Below are 16,880 nucleotides of genomic sequence, written 5' to 3'. Positions count from 1 at the left end.
TAATAAAGACATTCAAGCTCTCTTTACAGACCCACTTGCCACTGTCTCCCTGGGCTCCACTTTCAGAGACATTTAGCATCCCTAAGTCCTAAGCAGCTCTGCTATCTGGGTTGGCTTGCTTCTGGGAACTCCCCGCTTCCAGCTTTCTAGGGTCTGCTATCAGTTACCTTTCATCCGTCTTCACTCTAATTTCCAAAATACTGTTGTGTTCTCCATTGTCATTGCCCTAATGAATGTATGCTTTTTTAAAAGCTCCTTTTACTGTCATTTAAGAAGGATTTCCAAAAGATTGGAGGTAAATACAGGTTCAGTCTGCCATATTCAATCAAAAGTCTTTTCATTTTTCATACCAGTATTTACATTTAGAACCTTATAATTTTTAAAAAATGTAGCGTATCCAAAATTAGGTGTGATTTATGCATGCATTTATGTCCCTTTGGGCAGTAGTTCTCAAAGGATAGTTCCTCAGGCCAGCAGCATTAGGCTCAGCTGGGAACTTGTTAGAAATGCAAAATCTTGGGCTCTACCCCAGACTTACCGAATCAGAAACTCTGGGCTGACAGCCCGGAAATCTATGCTTGAACAAGCTTTCCATGGGGTTGGTCAGATCTGTGCTGGAGTCTGAGAACCAGTGCTGTCAGTGATCGAGGCATTCTGAACACTAGAGAAACACTCCCCTACTCCCAACCTCAGCTTCGGAGCCTTCTCCTCAAATCCAAGCCCAAAATGTGTCCAACAGAATAAAAAGGCTCTTTTGAGATGACTTCCTCTAACAGGACCCATTCTCCTGAGAAAATGTGTATGAATTCAGATGCTTTTCTCTTCCATGACACCTAGTTATTTACTGCTTTAGATAGTAAACAGACCAGGATCCCTGAGGCCAGAAATGCCAGCAGGCCAAGCGTGGCATGAGAAGAAAAGACAGTTTGAAGCAGAGAAGTCTGGAGAAGGGGGAGGGAGTCAGATCTCCTTGCTCTTCTGTATCTTCAGTCAACAAGTTGATGGAGGAACTGCCAGCTTCCCTCAGGGCAGGGAACCTCGAGGAACCTCTTGGAACAGGAGGAACTTTGGAACCCTGTGGTGGTTGCGTGCCATAGCCCTCTGCTTACCTTCAGAGCAGCAGAGGCTGCTAGTCATCCCAGCCACTCACGTCCCTCCCCACCCCACCCATCTTTTTGATTGCTCTGAGCTCCTCCATCTGCATCTCATCTCCCTACCTTCCACTCTTCTCCTTCCCCACCTTGGTGACTCTTTGCATGTTCTCCTTTGGAACAATCACAGCCACTCTCCCTTTGGTGCACAGCTCTCTCCAAGGTGTAACTAACACTCCCTTTCCACCTTCCCTCCCAGATATGTCTTCACTGTCATTTATACCTTTGAAGCCTTGATAAAGATATTGGCAAGAGGATTTTGTCTAAATGAGTTCGCTTACCTGAGAGATCCTTGGAACTGGCTGGATTTTAGTGTCATCACTCTGGCGTGAGTATTTCTCCACATTTATCTGCATATGACATTATAGGTATGTCCAGAAAAACATGCACTTCTGCTTTATTGATTACACCAAAGCCTTTGATTATGTTGCTGCTAAGTCGCTTCAGTCATGTCCGACTCTGTGCAACCCCATAGACAGAAGCCCACCAGGCTCCCCCATCCCTGGGATTCTCCAGACAAGAACACTGGAGTGGGTTGCCATTTCCTTCTCCAATGCATGAAAGTGAAAAGTGAAAGGGAAGTCACTCAGTCGTGTCCAACACTTAGCGACCCCATGGACTACAGCCTACCAGGCTCCTCCATCCATGGGATTTTCCAGGCAAGAGTATTGGAGTGGGGTGCCAGAAAATTCTTTAAGAGATGAGAATATCAGACCACCTTACCTGCCTCCTCAGAAACCTGTATGCAGGTCAAGAAGCAACAGTTAGAACTGGATATGGAACAACAGACTGGTTCCAAATTGGGAAAGAAGTACTCCAAGGCTGTATATTGTCATCCTGCTTATTTAACTTTTTGCAGAAGTGCTGGGCTGGAGGAAGCACAAGCTGGAATCAAGACTGCCAAGAGAAATATTAATAATCTCAGATACACAGATGACACCACCCTTATGGCAGAAAGTAAAGAGGAACTGAAGGACCTCTTGATGAAAGTGAAAGAGGAGAGTGAAAAAGCTGGCTTGAAACGCAACATTCAAAAAACTGAAGATCATGGCATCTGGTCCCATCACTTCATGGCAAATAGATGGGGAAACAATGGAAACAGTGACAGACTTGATTTTTGGGGGCTCCAAAATCACTGCAGGTGGTGATTGGAGCCATGAAATTAAAAGATGCTTTTAATTTTTGCTCCTTGGAAGAAAAGCTATGACCAACCTAGACAGCATATTAAAAAGCAGAGACAGTATTCTGCCAACAAAGGTCTGTCTAGTCAAAGCTGTGATTTTTCCAATAGTCATGTATGGATGTGAGAGTTGGACTATGAAGAAAGCTGAGGGATGAAGAATTGATGCTTTTGAATTGTGGTGTTGGAGAAAACTTTTGAGAGTTCCTTGGACTACAAGGAGATCCAACCAGTCAATCCTAAAGAAAATCAGTCCTGAATATTCATTGGAAGGACAGATGCTGAAGCTGAAACTCCAGTACTTTGGCTATCTGATGCGAAGAAGTGACTCATTTGAAAAGTGACTCATTTGCTGGGAAAGATTGAAAGCAGGAGGAGAAGGGGATGACAGAGGATGAGATGGCTGGATGGCATCACCAACTCAATGGACATGAGTTTGAGCAAGCTCCAGGAGTTGGTGATGGACAGGGAGGCCTGGCGTGCTGCAGTCCATGAGGTCTCAAAGACCTGGACATGACTGAGTGACTGAACTGAAACAGGTGCCATTCTAGGGGTGTTATCCTTATCTCTTTCCAGCTTCCTCATTTGGGACTGTGTGGCCCAGGGTCTCTTTGCCAAAGACTTGCTTTGGGAGTCATTTTCCAGGGTTAGTCCCATTCCCTCAGGGAGAAATTGGAGACCTTACATCTGAGCTTATAACTGACCTGTCAAAGTGGATCAGCTTTGTACCTCCTGAACATGAAGATCTTTCCCTGAGGAACCAGTGCCCAAGGAGATGAGCTGGCCACACACCATCTGCATGGGTAGTAGACAGAATCTTCTGGATCACAATGGAGTGGTGGTGGTTTAGTTGCTAAGTCATGTCCAACTCTTGTTATCCCATGGACTGTAGCCCGCCAGGCTCCTCTGTCCATGGGATTTCCCAGATAAGAATACTGGAGTGGGTTGCCATTTCCTTCTCCAGGGAATCTTCCTGACCCAGGGATTGAATCCAGGTGTCCTGCATTGCAGGTGGATTCTTTACCACTGAGCCACCAGGGAAGTCTTTGCATCTTCTCAAAGAGGCCACTCTGAAAAATATTGCCATAATTAAATCAGGGTTCATGTCAATCTATGGATGCAAGTGCCAGTAGATTCTCAGTGTCTGTTCTGGGTCCTTCCTAGGCTTGTGTTGCCCAAAATTGTCTTTATTTATGCTGCATAAAGTCCCAAGACCCTCTTCATGCAGAGATACTGACTGATTTCTGGTCCTACAGCTATGCTGGTGAAGTGACAGATCTCCGAGGGATCTCAGGCCTGCGCACGTTCAGAGTCCTTAGAGCTTTAAAAACCGTGTCTGTGATCCCGGGTGAGTAGCTTTAACCAGCACATTTACTCATAGAGTTTATGTTGGTTTCCACAGCCTAACATCCCACTTTGATTTTCACGAGAGCCCTATAAATTGCCAGAACATGGACTATTGTCCTCATTTAAGAGAAAAAGAAACTGAGGCACAGAGAGTAGAAAACACAATCCCGAATCCTCATCACTAGAGGCAGTTGTAACCTGGAAACCTCATGTCCTGATTCTTAGCCAGCGCTCTGTCCAGAGTAACTCATGGCATCCATAAAGGACAAAAAGGTCAGGTCCTTGTTTTACATTCTCCTTGCAGGATTCAGGCAAGCCTCCAGTCAGATTCTCATTTATACTTTAAACCGAAATGTAAGCCTGGAAACAGAGAAGAAGGGAAAAGGCAATCCTAGGCTATGGTGATTGTCTTCCCCATTTTCATGAATCTGAACATTTGAGCCTCAGCCCTGCCTTTGGATCCACAGAAGAGAAAATAATTAGACAGTTCTTGATTACAGACAATTCAGAAATGGAAATAGTCCCCCAGGGCTGATCTTATTGGGCCTCCCAGATCTATGTTGCCACATGATACTCCTCAGCCCTCTCTGGGTTGATGGAGGGGATGGTGAGGCCTGAGACCAGGTAATGGCCTTGAGATGGGACTCAAGGCTTCCCCCTTGTGGCCTAATGGGTTGTCTCCCCTCCCTCACCCCAAAACCCTTGCCCTCACCTGGAAACAGAAATACTTACACTAGAGTAGAAGTCCCTTTCCACAGTTCTGCGTCTGGCTCTGCAGGAAATGACTGGAAAGTTTTTGCCAACTTCCACTGAATGAAGAAAATCATGAAGAATCATTTTCTTCATGAAGAAAATCGCGAAGAATCATTTTCTTCATGAAGAAAATCGCAGCAATAAGTAGTCAGTTCTTCCCCTTAGTATCTCTCTCACCTACTCAGCCAGGAAGACCCTGAGTTTTGTATATAAGACCTGGCCTATGGAGACTCCCCTCCTGCCTCATCTCTCTCCTGTACCCACCTCCAGAATCTTCCTGGGGTTCCACAGATACTCATAGCTTTTGCTCATCACTCAGCCCCAGGCCACGCTGCTCCTCTGTTGGGAAAGTCCCTTCTCTTCCTCACTCAACTCATACGCATCCTCAGGGTTCTGCCATGCTCCGACTTCCTCAAGGAGGCTCCCTGGTCCTTCCCATCTTCCTCAACCCCCCACCCGGCCCTACTCCCACCCCCAGGCTTCTGTGATGGACTATTTCACCGTGTGCCCACCTCCTCAGTAATGCTATAGAATTTCCCCTCACTCGTCAGACAGCCCCACACAGGCCAGTGCCTTAACCACTGCTTGGCTCCTGAGAGGGAACCAAGCAGGGCAGAGGGTGCTCAGTGGATTATTTGTTGACCGAAAAGGCAAGGCAAGGCTAGATCGCAGCTTGCTTCTCTGCTTAGAGCTCTTTCTGCTACTTAAAAATCTGCTTTTCCAAAGAAGGTGATTTCCTTTGCCAGAGCAATAAGTCATCCTTCCTTAAACAAGCAGGGGCCCCATCTTTGCTGCCAGCTATATTGCTCAGATTCTGTCTGTCTCTTCCTCAGTGACTCTCAGTGTCGCTCATGGCCTCGCTCTATTTCTGTGTTCACCCCTCTGTCTTTGTGTCTCTGTCTTGTTCTGTCTCCCTTGCATCTCTCCCTCCCTCCCTCCATTTCTTCCTCTTCTTCCTTTTCTTCCACCTCCTCTTTCGTTCCTTTTCCTCCTCTTCCTCTTCTTCCTTCTTTCTTCTTTTCTTCTTCTTCTCCTTCTTTCTTTCTCACACACCAGTGTTCACGTGTCCCCAAGCCTCAAGCTGCCTCCCAGGACTGAGATAAGGACAGAATAATAGATACCAAATGACTGGAGTGAAATTGGCAGCCTCATGCTAGGCCTAGTACCTGGAGCATAGCAGGTAGTCAACAATTATTTTTTCATCAAATCGCTACTGTCAGGAATTTATTCACTTTAAGATTTTAATAATGCATAGTCTGGGTTTCAGTTGCCTCATCTTTACAGTTGGACAGTATTCTCTTCCTATCTGCCTCTCATGTTTATGGCAAGGTTCAGATGAGGAACTGGGCTTGAAACTGTCCTAGAGTTTGTAACAGAGAAGGCAATGGCACCCCACTCCAGTACTCTTGCCTGGAAAATCCCATGGATGGAGGAGCCTGGTAGGCTGCAGTCCATGGGGTTGCAAAGAGTCGGACATGGCTGAGCAACTTCCCTTTCACTTTTTACTTTTATGCATTGGAGAAGGAAATGGCAACCCACTCCAGTGTTCTTGTCTGGAGAATCCCCGGGATGGGGTCACACAGAGTTGGACACGACTGAAGTGACTTAGCAGCAGCAGCAGCAGAGTTTGTAAAATATCTCACACCTGTGTGTAGTGAAAGGCTAGGAAGGCTAAGATGCAAGCGTGCCAGGCACATGTGTGTGCTCTGTGTGTGCCACGTCATCCGCGTGAGAGTATCTCTGTCATCTTCCCACAGGACTGAAGGTCATCGTGGGGGCCCTGATCCACTCGGTGAAGAAGCTGGCTGACGTGACCATTCTCACTGTCTTCTGCCTGAGTGTCTTTGCCCTGGTGGGCCTGCAGCTCTTCAAGGGCAACCTCAAGAACAAATGCGTCAAGAATTGCACAGCTGTCAACGAGACAGCCAATTACTCCTCTCACGAAAAACGGGAGTGGAATTACTGCCATGGGGACCAAGGTCTGGTTGGTGGGGAGTGTGACACCTCTGCATACCTGTGCAGATGTATATTTTGATTCCCCTTTCCCACTGAAATGCTTCTCATGAGTTGTGTTTTACTTTGGGGCCCCCCATTCTCGGTTGTCCAATGTCCCTTTTACAAGGAAATGAGCGATCAGTCCAGAGGCAAGTCATTCTGCCTCTGCTGGAGGATGCTCAAGGCTGAGGCCACAGCTCAGCTTCTCTCTCCCCAGATGAGACATTTCCCCTCCCTAGCTCCCAGCATACCCACGGAGGACACACAGTCAACTGTGTTCTCCTTGCTCAGGCAGAAGTCTCAGCAGGTGTTGCTTTCACCACTCAAGGCTTGAGTTGAGGGTTGAGAACCATATGTGAGACTTCTGCTTCTTGCTTTATTTTGCAGATTACTATACCAACAAAGAAGGCACTTCTGACCCCTTACTCTGTGGCAATGGATCTGATGCAGGGTGAGTGTTCAAGCCATAACAAAACACCAGTGCCCAGCAACCCTTGCTCCTTTTTGTCATCAGTTCTTTCTGGGTGAAGCCTAGGTTGAAAGTCCTAAGGAAAATGTGGAAATTAATAAGCCATGGCCTCTGCCATCCCAGGCTCATGGGAAGAGAGTGTATGAGTAAGCTCTTGCTATGAAACAAACATCCCCAAGATTTTTGTGACTTAAGACACCAGCCATTTGTTTAACTCAGTATTCTGTGCATCTGCACCTTGGGCTGAGATCAGCCTGTTGTTCCTCTGACATTGACTGGACTCATTCATGCGTCTGCAGACAGTGGACAGATTAGCAGCGGTCCAGCTGATCCAGGATGGCCTCAGCTGGGGTGCCTTGTCTCTGTTCCACATAGTTTCTCACCCCCCAGCAGACTAGCCCAGGCTTATTCTCCTATGGGAGACGGGATTCCAAGAGAAAGAATGGAAATGTGCAAGGTCTCTTGAAGCCTAGGCTTAGAACTGGCATAATGTCACTTCTACTGCATCCTATTGACTCAAGTTGCAAGGCACAAGTGAGTCCAGATCCAAGAAATGGGGGAACAGACTCACCTCTTGATGGGAAAACTTGCAACATCATATTGAAAGGGGTATGGAGATGGGAAAGGGAATAACTGTGGTCATTTTTGCAAACAATCTGCCCAAGAAAGGAAGTAATATTTGTTAAATATGTTTTGTGTCAAATGATCTTCATTTCGTTGTCACAACTCCATCACATGGGTTTCATTATCCTCACATAATGGAGGAAGAGACACATGCCTCAGACTGCAATTTCAAATTCTTACAGAGGCCAGACACATAACAACATGTGTCTGGAATGTGAGGAATGGGCTGGGTGGGTACCAAGACCATGAGAGTTCATGCACCAGCCAAAGTGGTAGCCACTTCCCAGTTCAGCTTTTGGTTGTCATGTGGAAACATAGGTCCACTGCTTCCAGATGATCCAGGTTTTTAAAATAGAGACAGGAAATTTCGATTTTTATGTAAACTCTCTTAACTATAAACATTGACTACAAATTCCAGAAGATATCTACATATTGTGGGCCAAACACAATATTTTAGCAATGCAAATTCAGCCAGCAATCTGCCAGTTTGTGAGCTCTGGTGCATATACATAAAGATGCTGTGCTGTGGAGAACCCGTGCTGTCCTAGAGGCTCCCTGGGCTGGGAAAACATAGCAAGGTGATGGTGTGAGGCAGGGAGGATGTCAAGGAAGGTTTCCCAGAGGTGGTGAGGTTGAAGGGCATCCAGGCTGGATGAACAAGAGATGGTTTGGATGGTACCATTCCAGGTGGCAGAATAGAATGTGAGACAAAGCAAAGGCACATGGGACTCCTCAGGTCTGCCTGCTGCTTTGCAGGAGCAAAGGTATGAGTAGAAAGAGATTAGGCAACAGATGAGAAAGGCTTATCCCTGCCCTCCATGGCAGGGGTGTCTGGAAGCCCGGGCCCACACAACCCCCTCCCTGAATGGCTAACAGCCCTATATTGCGTAAGTAGCACAGGGTGGGGCATGCGGGAGTTCAGCCTTCATCAGTTCCCTAAGAAAACAATCTCATCAAGAGCTAAGGGGGGAACTAACAGAAGAATTTGCGCAACACAGGCCCCGTGGCCTCTTTCTTTATAAATGCACTTGGTATTTGGTTCTTGAGCTCAGGAAGAGGGTTGTTCTGATGTCAATTTTCGTTTGCCTTTGACTTAATTGAAACCAAGGATCTGTCAATGTCCTTTTCCCATCTGGATAATGACATTTCTCACAAGGATGGTTCCAGAGTAACCCATACACTGACTGTGGTAAAGCTGTGAGGTCCACCCATGGGGCCCCCCTCTGACTCCAAGAGAGACCAACTGTCCTGATGGGTAGGTCCTGGCCAGGTGGGAAGGAGTGGAAAGGGCTGGGATGTCAAGTAGAGGCCAGCTTGGGTGACAGGCAGAGAGAACCCTGGTGGGCATGCTGTGAACACCAAACCTGGATTCTGTGCTGAGCTACAGAGAAGTCAGAGACCTGAGCAAAAGCCCACACTGACCAATGGCACTGCAGGGAGAAAGTCTGAGGTCTCAAGGTGGAGAACAAGTAGCAGGAAATACCTGATGATTTTCAGCATTCTTTCACATACATTATTCTAGTCCATGTTTTTGGTAGCTTCTGGTTAAAAACAGCAAGAATTTTAATTCTGCATTTTACATATAATATTTACTATGCTGAAGGCACCTTGCAAGAGCCTTTGCACCATGGTCTCATTTAATTCTCTTGAGCAGTTAGCTTTTGATGCGTAGCAGCTATAGTGGGGTTCTACAGGAGACAGAGATAGGCTGCCCTTAGCGTTAAGTAGCAAACCTCCAGGTAATGGGTTAACTAGCTCCTTGGGAAAGTGAAACCAAGAGAGTGTCTTTATATGTGGGGCTACAGAGCCTGGAAACTTGCAAATCTCCAACCAAAGTTGGAGATAGATAGAATTGGGATTGGGTTACAATCAAGTTGTCAGGCCCTAATCAGTTGCATGGGTTCCTGCCTGTGTGTCTGCTTGAATGTCTGGAATAAGAAGATCCCTCAGAGGTTGGTGTTGGTGGAGGAATCCTAAAGTAGAATCCGTAACTATGAAAAAAAGCATTACCGTCTCCTCAGCCAGGTCATCCCACATGGGTGGAAAGGATCACTCACATGCCTTGAGCTTAGAGATGCTTCCTGACATCAACTTAGGTCCTTATGATGAGGAAGAGGGACGTGGAGCCTTCCCCACCCCAGGACTCACCAGGCAGTCGTCTTCAGTTTGGCCTTTCTTCATAGGTCAGTCTTCATAAGCTACACAACAATTTTATTTCTCCTTTGAAATAAATCCATTGGTATCTGTGTGGTTTTATTTATTTTTTTTTCTTTTTTTTTTTCTATTAGTTCTGTGTGGTTTTAGACAACTGACTTCTTCTCTCTGAACCCCAGCTTCTGCATCTGTTTTTTCTTTTAAAGGATTATTGAGATGATTAAATTATAGCATTTGTGAAACACTTAGGAGAGGGAGAGGCTCAGTTATTGGGAAATGGTGTCTTTATTGTTACATCTAATTGGTCAGTGAACTTGGCTAATGTGTGTCCTCCTTTGAAAGACAACTCTGCAGGTGATGCCAGTTGACTCAAGTTTTACTGACTATCCCTCTTGCAGTGTGAATTTGCAAAAAGCTTATGAGGTCTTGTCTGAGCCAGCTAGTCTTCTCCAGCCCATTTCTCTCTGCATGAAACTCTGAACTGAAGGTATTATGTTACTGGGGCAAGGCCAGGCTGTGTGTTTGGTGGGGAGTGGGGCAGGGGGAGATGGGGGCAGAATCCTCTACTAGGGCCAGAAAAGTAGACTCTTGTCTAACACTCAGAAATAAATTGTCTGAGGAGATACACACATACTGACAAAATGAAAGACATTTTTGTAAACGAGTGCTTGAGCAGAGCATGTTTTTGGTCAATGGGTGCTCTCCCTATGGCTCCCAGTCTCAGGGTTTATGCAGGTGGTGCTGGTTTTCTGGGTTGCCTCTGGCCAATCATTTTGCTCATGCCCATATTTGGTCTGCCTCAGGGCCCTTCCTGGTGGCGCACACATCTGTCAATCAAGACGGATTCCAGAGCAAGGGTTTCTGGGAGGTTTGCAGGATTATTAGGGGCTGGTGTCTGCTCCCTCCTTTTGGTCCCTCCTGAATTCTTCCAGTTGGTTTTGGCGGCAGTTTGTAGGTTCCTTATTGGGACCTCTTGTTATAACTCATGTAAGAAGTTATTTTTGTGTCTGGCCACAGTGGGCAGTTTTGGTAAGTGGTTTCCTAACATTATTATCCCACTTAATGGGCAAAAGAAACTGAGGCCTAAAGAGGCTGAATGTCCAAGGTCACTCAGCTAATGAGAATAAGGCTAGGCCTTGAACTCCAATCTTTGACTTCAAACCCTCAGGTCCTCTGGCAGCCTTAGACTGTCTTGGCCCCAGTAGACAGAAGTCTGTGTGATTGACAGCCGTATCTGTTCTTGCTGCAGCCACTGCCCTGAAGGTTATTTCTGCCTTAAGACATCTGACAACCCAGATTTTAACTATACCAGCTTTGATTCCTTCGCTTGGGCTTTTCTCTCACTGTTTCGCCTCATGACACAGGATTCCTGGGAACGCCTCTACCAGCAGGTATTGATCTGCATGTCTCCATACACGCTCAGTTGGAGTTTGGAGCATTTGTTGCATGGCTACGTTTTATTCCTAGAGGACTCTGACCACGTCAGGGGGCCGTGTTATCTGGGTACACATTTCTCTTTTTTTCTCTCAAATCTGCAGACCCTGAGGGCTTCTGGAAAAATCTATATGATTTTTTTCGTGCTTGTTATCTTCCTGGGGTCTTTCTACCTGGTCAATTTGATCTTGGCTGTGGTCACCATGGCATATGAGGAGCAGAACCAGGCAACCATTGATGAAATTGAAGCCAAGGAGAAGAAGTACCAGGAGACCCTTGAGATACTCCGGGCAGAGCAGGAGGTCAGTGAGGGCTGGACCTTTGTGAAATCTTTTGTAGGCCGTTCACAGTTGGGCAGATATCTGGACCAGTCTCTTACATTAAGGCTGTCATTTTAGGGAACCACAGCAAGATTCATCTTATCTCAGGGACCATCTTAGGTTAGATTTTCTCAAAAAAAAAAGAACCCAAATGAAGAGCCTGTGCAAGTGATTCACTGAGGGGTGCTCTTAGGAGGAGATCGAAGGCAGGATGGAACAAGGAAAGAATTAAATAAGGAAGTGGCCTCAGCTAGAGACTACTTTGACCTGATCCCATGGGGAGCTCCAGGGCATGACTTGTTCCACAGAGGTAGCCCTACCTGGAGGCAAGAGGACTGGTGCTTCCTACCTCCATGCTTGCTCAAGCCAAAGGTACGAAGGAAATTTTCTGCAGAATCCTGCAGCTGTAACCCATTTACTAATGGGTTACTAGCATTAGTAATGTTTACTAACATTCAAACAGCTGGAGGAGCATACTGACCTGGTAAGAGAAACCTAGGGCATCAACACAGTTTACTACAAGGTATGAATGAGGGTGGTGACCTAGCGGTGGCTCTTCCTGCTGTGTCTCAATCCAACCACCACTCAGGTCCTGAATCAGACCTCCTCTGGTTGAGAAGCCCTCACCCACTGTCTGGGGGACACGCATTTATGCTGAGCACATCCAGATACTGTTGGCTATAGCTGCTATTCTCTCCCTTCAGGTTCTGGCAGCACTGGGGGTTGACACAGCCTCTCTCCAGTCTCACAATGGATCCCCCTTGGCCTCCAAAACTGCCAGTGAAAGAAAACACAGAATGAAGTCAAGGGTGTCAGAGGGCTCCACAGACGACAATAAGTCACTCCGGTCTGAGTCTTACAACCAGCACCGAATGGTAAGGGGCTCAGGCTTGAGCCTTAAAGATAACCCACTTTTGCAGCTTCCATGGACAATACATTGAAGTGGAAAGAGGTCAGTAGCAGAGAGATAACTGGAGGCACAGAGCCTAGGAGGATGTTTTGATAACCCACCCCCTACCCCCCCACCACTGCCATGGTGGCCTAAACTAGGTCAGGGACATTATGGATGAGGAAAAGTATGGATTATAAATACTTTTATGGGAGCTTGAGGGAATCAACAAGACTAGGACTGTGGAATGTTGCAAAAGAAGGGAGAAGTCCAATATGACTCCCAGGTTTCCAGGTTGGCCACTTAAGTTGGTGGTGATTCTAAGACAGGCACACCAGAGGAAGAACTCTGGATTACAGATAGGGCAGGTGGTTTGAAATGCTGACCATAACGTGTCTGTGAACCTGTTGGACGTCAGCTTCCTTCTGACACTCTAATCTGCAGTTCTGGAGCAGGGGAGGGGTCCTTGTTCATGATGCTGAAATCATTTAAAAGCTTCTTTCTAACCTCATGCCTCAGCTCCTCCAGCTCAAATTCTCACCTACTGTTGGCCCAGGAGATCCTGGCACCTGTCTCGTGGTAACAATCCAGCCTGGGAATACCTTCAGGACCTCATTTCAGACCCAGTAGCAATTTTCCCTCTCGTCATAACCTGCTACCTCCCACTCCAAGATTCCCAGTACTCACCAAGTTTCCTCCCACCAGCTCCCTCTCCCTTGAAAGTCTTGTGTACCCCAAATGTATCCTTTCAACAAGCCTGAGAGATAATAACCCCTTTGTGATGGAGTAGGTCCCACACTGGCAGTATGCGAAAGGGGCTTGACAGGGTTATTTTTCAGAGCTGCTGGATCTCACTTCCCTCTTGATCTCTTTTCCTTGTGCTCCTCTGAAAGATGTGTCACTTTTTGGAATAGGATCTCTACAACCCCCAGACTTATGTGTGCATGTCCATACACAGACACACTCCCATGCACTCTGGCCTCGGTGACATCCACACACCAGCATTTATGAGAGTCTGCTCTGCCTCTTTTGAGCAGCACCTGGCATGAACAGGGCACAGTTCAGAAGCTGTTTCAGACTGGGATTTGACTGGAGCTCTGACAACCTCAGGGCAGGATAAATCACAGCTTCTGTGGACATGGCAGTGACACTCTGAATTGGGCTTTAATTTCTCCTATCCAGTCAACTCCACAGAGATTAGCACTAGGATGTCCAATAATCATCTGGTGTATGTATGTGCTTATCTCTCTAGCTAGATCTACCTTCAAAGGGCAAAGGAGGAAACATCCCTTTCTAGGTCAACAACACTAGGTGCTTGGTATAAAGAGTTGACTAAAACATGGCCCATTTTCCAAGAACTTCCATTTGGGTGGAGGAGGCAGACATAAAAACAGCTATGTGTTGAATACTATTTAGGGACAGATAGATGTTGCTTGGGGAATAGGAGCAGGAACATCTATTCTTATGAGGGTGAGAGTGTATCAGGAAAGGCTTCATGAAGGAGGGGATAATTGAAGTTCTTAGTAAATAGTGAGTAAGTCCTCCAGTAACTGAGGACTGGGAGGGTTTGAGAGAGAATGTTTTCCAGGCAGAAAGATCATGTTTGTCCTAACGACAGGGAGACCTTGTTTGGGTACTCCCTTAGTGCTAACTGATTGGAGTTTCCATTTGTTAAGGCATTCCCTTCCTTCTTTCCCACGTGTGTTATTGTAGTAAATAGACCATAGGCAGTTTTAATAAAAAGCCATTTTCTGATCAGCAGTAATGAGAGGGAGATCGGGGGTAGCACTTAGCAGAGAGACGCAGAAGGGCTTTCAGGGAACACACAGGAGACCAGTTGATCTGCTTGAATGATTTTAAGACAAGTCCAGTACTTAGACTCAGAGGCCATTGTCCACCATTTGCCAAATAGGTGAATTCTGAAATATCAGGTTGTGGCCAAGGAGACACCGCTTGACAAATACAGGACCAAAATTTTCTCCTTAGTTTCTCGGCTTACTTAGTGCCCCAGTGCACGTGACTCAGCTGTCCCATCTTTAATGAGGACTTGCCAGTTCTGCGCCTTTGCTTCAAAAGTGGGAAGGATTCGTGGATTTTATGAGTTCACAGTCCTTGGACATATATTCTAGATAAAGAGTGCTGTGTTTTTAATGCTGAATTACAATGAAGATTGCTGTGCCGGACTAGGCTCCAAATCACCAAGAAAGCAAACTTCAATTCTGAGGGAGATGGGGATAGGTCAAGAGGGCTTTAATTGACAAAGTGTCCCAACTTTAATAATTGAGTGAGTAAAAGAAATTAAGTCAGGGAGGGGAAATTCAGCAATATGATCTGAGTTTGACAGGAAGTCAAAGTTTAGATTTTAGAAACACTTTCTATGAAGAGAAAAACAAATATTGTATATTAATGCATATATGTGGAATCTAGAAACATGTTATGGGTGATCTTATTTGCAAAGCAGAAATAGAGATACAGACGTAGAGAACAAACCAATTCAGAAGGGTGGTGGGAGGAACTGGGAGATTGGGATTGACATGTATACGCTACTATATATAAAATACATAACTAATGAGAACCTACTGTGTAGCAGAGGGAACTCTCCTCGAGGCTCTGTGGTGACCTAAATGGGACAGAAATCCAAGAAAGAGGAGATACGTGTTTACTAGTTAACCATGGTGACTCAGACAGTAAAGAATCAACCTGTGATGCAAGAGACCTAGGTTCAATCTCTGGGTTGGGAAGATCCCCTGGAGAAGGGAATGGCAACCCACTCCAATATTCTTGCCTGGAGAATCCCATGGACAGAGGCGTCTGGCAGGCTACAGTCCATGGAAAGAGTTGGCTGCAACTGATGACTAACACTTTTTCTTTCACAGTTGATTCACTTTGCTGTATAGGTGAAATGAACACAACATTGTAAAGCAACTATACTTCAATAAAAATTAATTTAAAAAAACAGAAAGAAGCACTTTCTATGAGCTGAGGACAGAACTGATAAGTTGTCTGGTCAGGTTCATGGTTGTGGGAACCAGCCAACCCAGCATACTAAGCCTCCAGGGGCTCGAGGCCTATGAATTAGCTCCTTTCCTCTGGAAACTTTACACCACACGATTCCCTCGGAGGAAGATTTTGATGGGAAATGTTTTATTGATTTGGAGGAATGGCACTATTCTTCCAGGAAATTAGACTGCAACTCTCCCTTCAATCTCCCCATTGTTGACTGTTGAACGCTTGCCTCGAGGGATCCTGGAAGCTCATTATGTTACAAAGCTCTTGTCTCCTCCTTTGCAACACAAACTCTAACACCCATATAGGCTGGATCTAATGAATTGTCAGACCTAATTTTCAGAAAATAAAGAGCGCTCATTCATTCAAGAACCCTTTACCAAGGTTGTTTGTACTGGTGTGCATAACTGTCTCCTGAGGTCACAACTTTGCACTGAAGCAGGGAACTTAAGATACTTTTGTCCAGCCCCATGGCCAAAGATTGGCAAACAACCGACCCACCTGGCTGACAAGTTTGTGCTCTGACATATCCTTGGCCACGATGACCTATTTGCTGATCTTGAGCACCTTGCAGTCTCTTTTCAGTGTTGGCCTTTTCCCAGACTGAGTTAAGAATATTCTTTTCCTGTCTTCTCTCTCTGTGTACACCTAGAGCACCCCATAGATCTGTGTCTTTAATTTTCCATAGGAGGGTCATGAGGCTGAGGGCAGGGAAGTGGGAGTGGGTGGAGGGAAATGTTGAGTTCCAGATTTGCCTGCAGGATGATCTTCCAGGCTACCTTCTTTCCTGCTTTTTTGGGGCAATGCCCAGTCTTTCCTAGGCCTCACTGCTGGGAGACGCCGGGCTAGCCATGGCAGTGTGTTCCATTTCCAGGCCCCTGGCCGAGACATCTCATTCCCTGATGGGGTCACAGATGATGGAGTCTTTCCTGGAGACCATGAAAGCCATCATGGCTCCCTGCTGATGCTTAGGGGTGCAGGCCAGCAAGGCCCCCTCCCTAGGAGTCCACTGCCTCAAACCCTCAACCGTGGCTCAGGGCGTGGAGAAGATGGAGCTCCCAAAATGACCACTGGAGAGCTTGCCCCTGGAGTCATCGAAGTCCCGGTGAGTTTGTGAATGCTCTAGGCTCTCTGGGGCTGCTCTGCAGCTAGAGGCCTCAGGCCAAAGAGCCCTGTGTGTTACTATGGAAGGATCATTTAGACATCGCTCTGCCCAACTCCTCCCAGCTACCCTCATTCTACAGGCAAGACAGGTGAGACCCAGAGGGAGTGATTGGATTTACTTGAAATCAAACCTGTCTTCTGGTTTACTCTGTAAAGAATCTGCCTGCAATGCAGGAGACCCAGGCTTGATCCCTGGGTTGGGAAGATTCCCCTGGAGAAGGAAATGGCAACCTACTCCAGTATTCTTGCCTGGGAAATCCCATGGATGAGGAGCCTGGTGGGCTACAGTCCATGGGATCGCAAAAGAGTCCGACATGACTTAGTGACTAAACAACAACAACAAGTGATACAGACTGTTTTCCAACTGCTCTGATTTCTTTCCCCGCTGGAGTTT

General features: G+C 46.4%; 1 protein-coding gene across 1 annotated transcript in view; it reads left to right on the top strand.

Moving 5' to 3' along the window:
* Positions 1-16,880, top strand: part of SCN10A (sodium voltage-gated channel alpha subunit 10) — an 87,742-nt gene that overhangs the window by 21,814 nt on the left and 49,048 nt on the right. The window contains exons 4-11 of the mRNA XM_043885628.1: positions 1,351-1,479; positions 3,588-3,679; positions 6,189-6,410; positions 6,814-6,877; positions 10,923-11,064; positions 11,212-11,409; positions 12,132-12,302; positions 16,134-16,427. Of these exons, the coding sequence (XP_043741563.1) occupies positions 1,351-1,479; positions 3,588-3,679; positions 6,189-6,410; positions 6,814-6,877; positions 10,923-11,064; positions 11,212-11,409; positions 12,132-12,302; positions 16,134-16,427 (1,312 nt within the window). The remainder of the gene's footprint in view (positions 1-1,350; positions 1,480-3,587; positions 3,680-6,188; positions 6,411-6,813; positions 6,878-10,922; positions 11,065-11,211; positions 11,410-12,131; positions 12,303-16,133; positions 16,428-16,880) is intronic.

This window comes from Cervus elaphus, chromosome 24 (assembly GCF_910594005.1).
Source record: "Cervus elaphus chromosome 24, mCerEla1.1, whole genome shotgun sequence".
NCBI lineage: Eukaryota > Metazoa > Chordata > Mammalia > Artiodactyla > Cervidae > Cervus > Cervus elaphus.
Note: the sequence above shows the minus strand (reverse complement) of the source record. Positions and strands in the feature narration are given on the sequence as shown.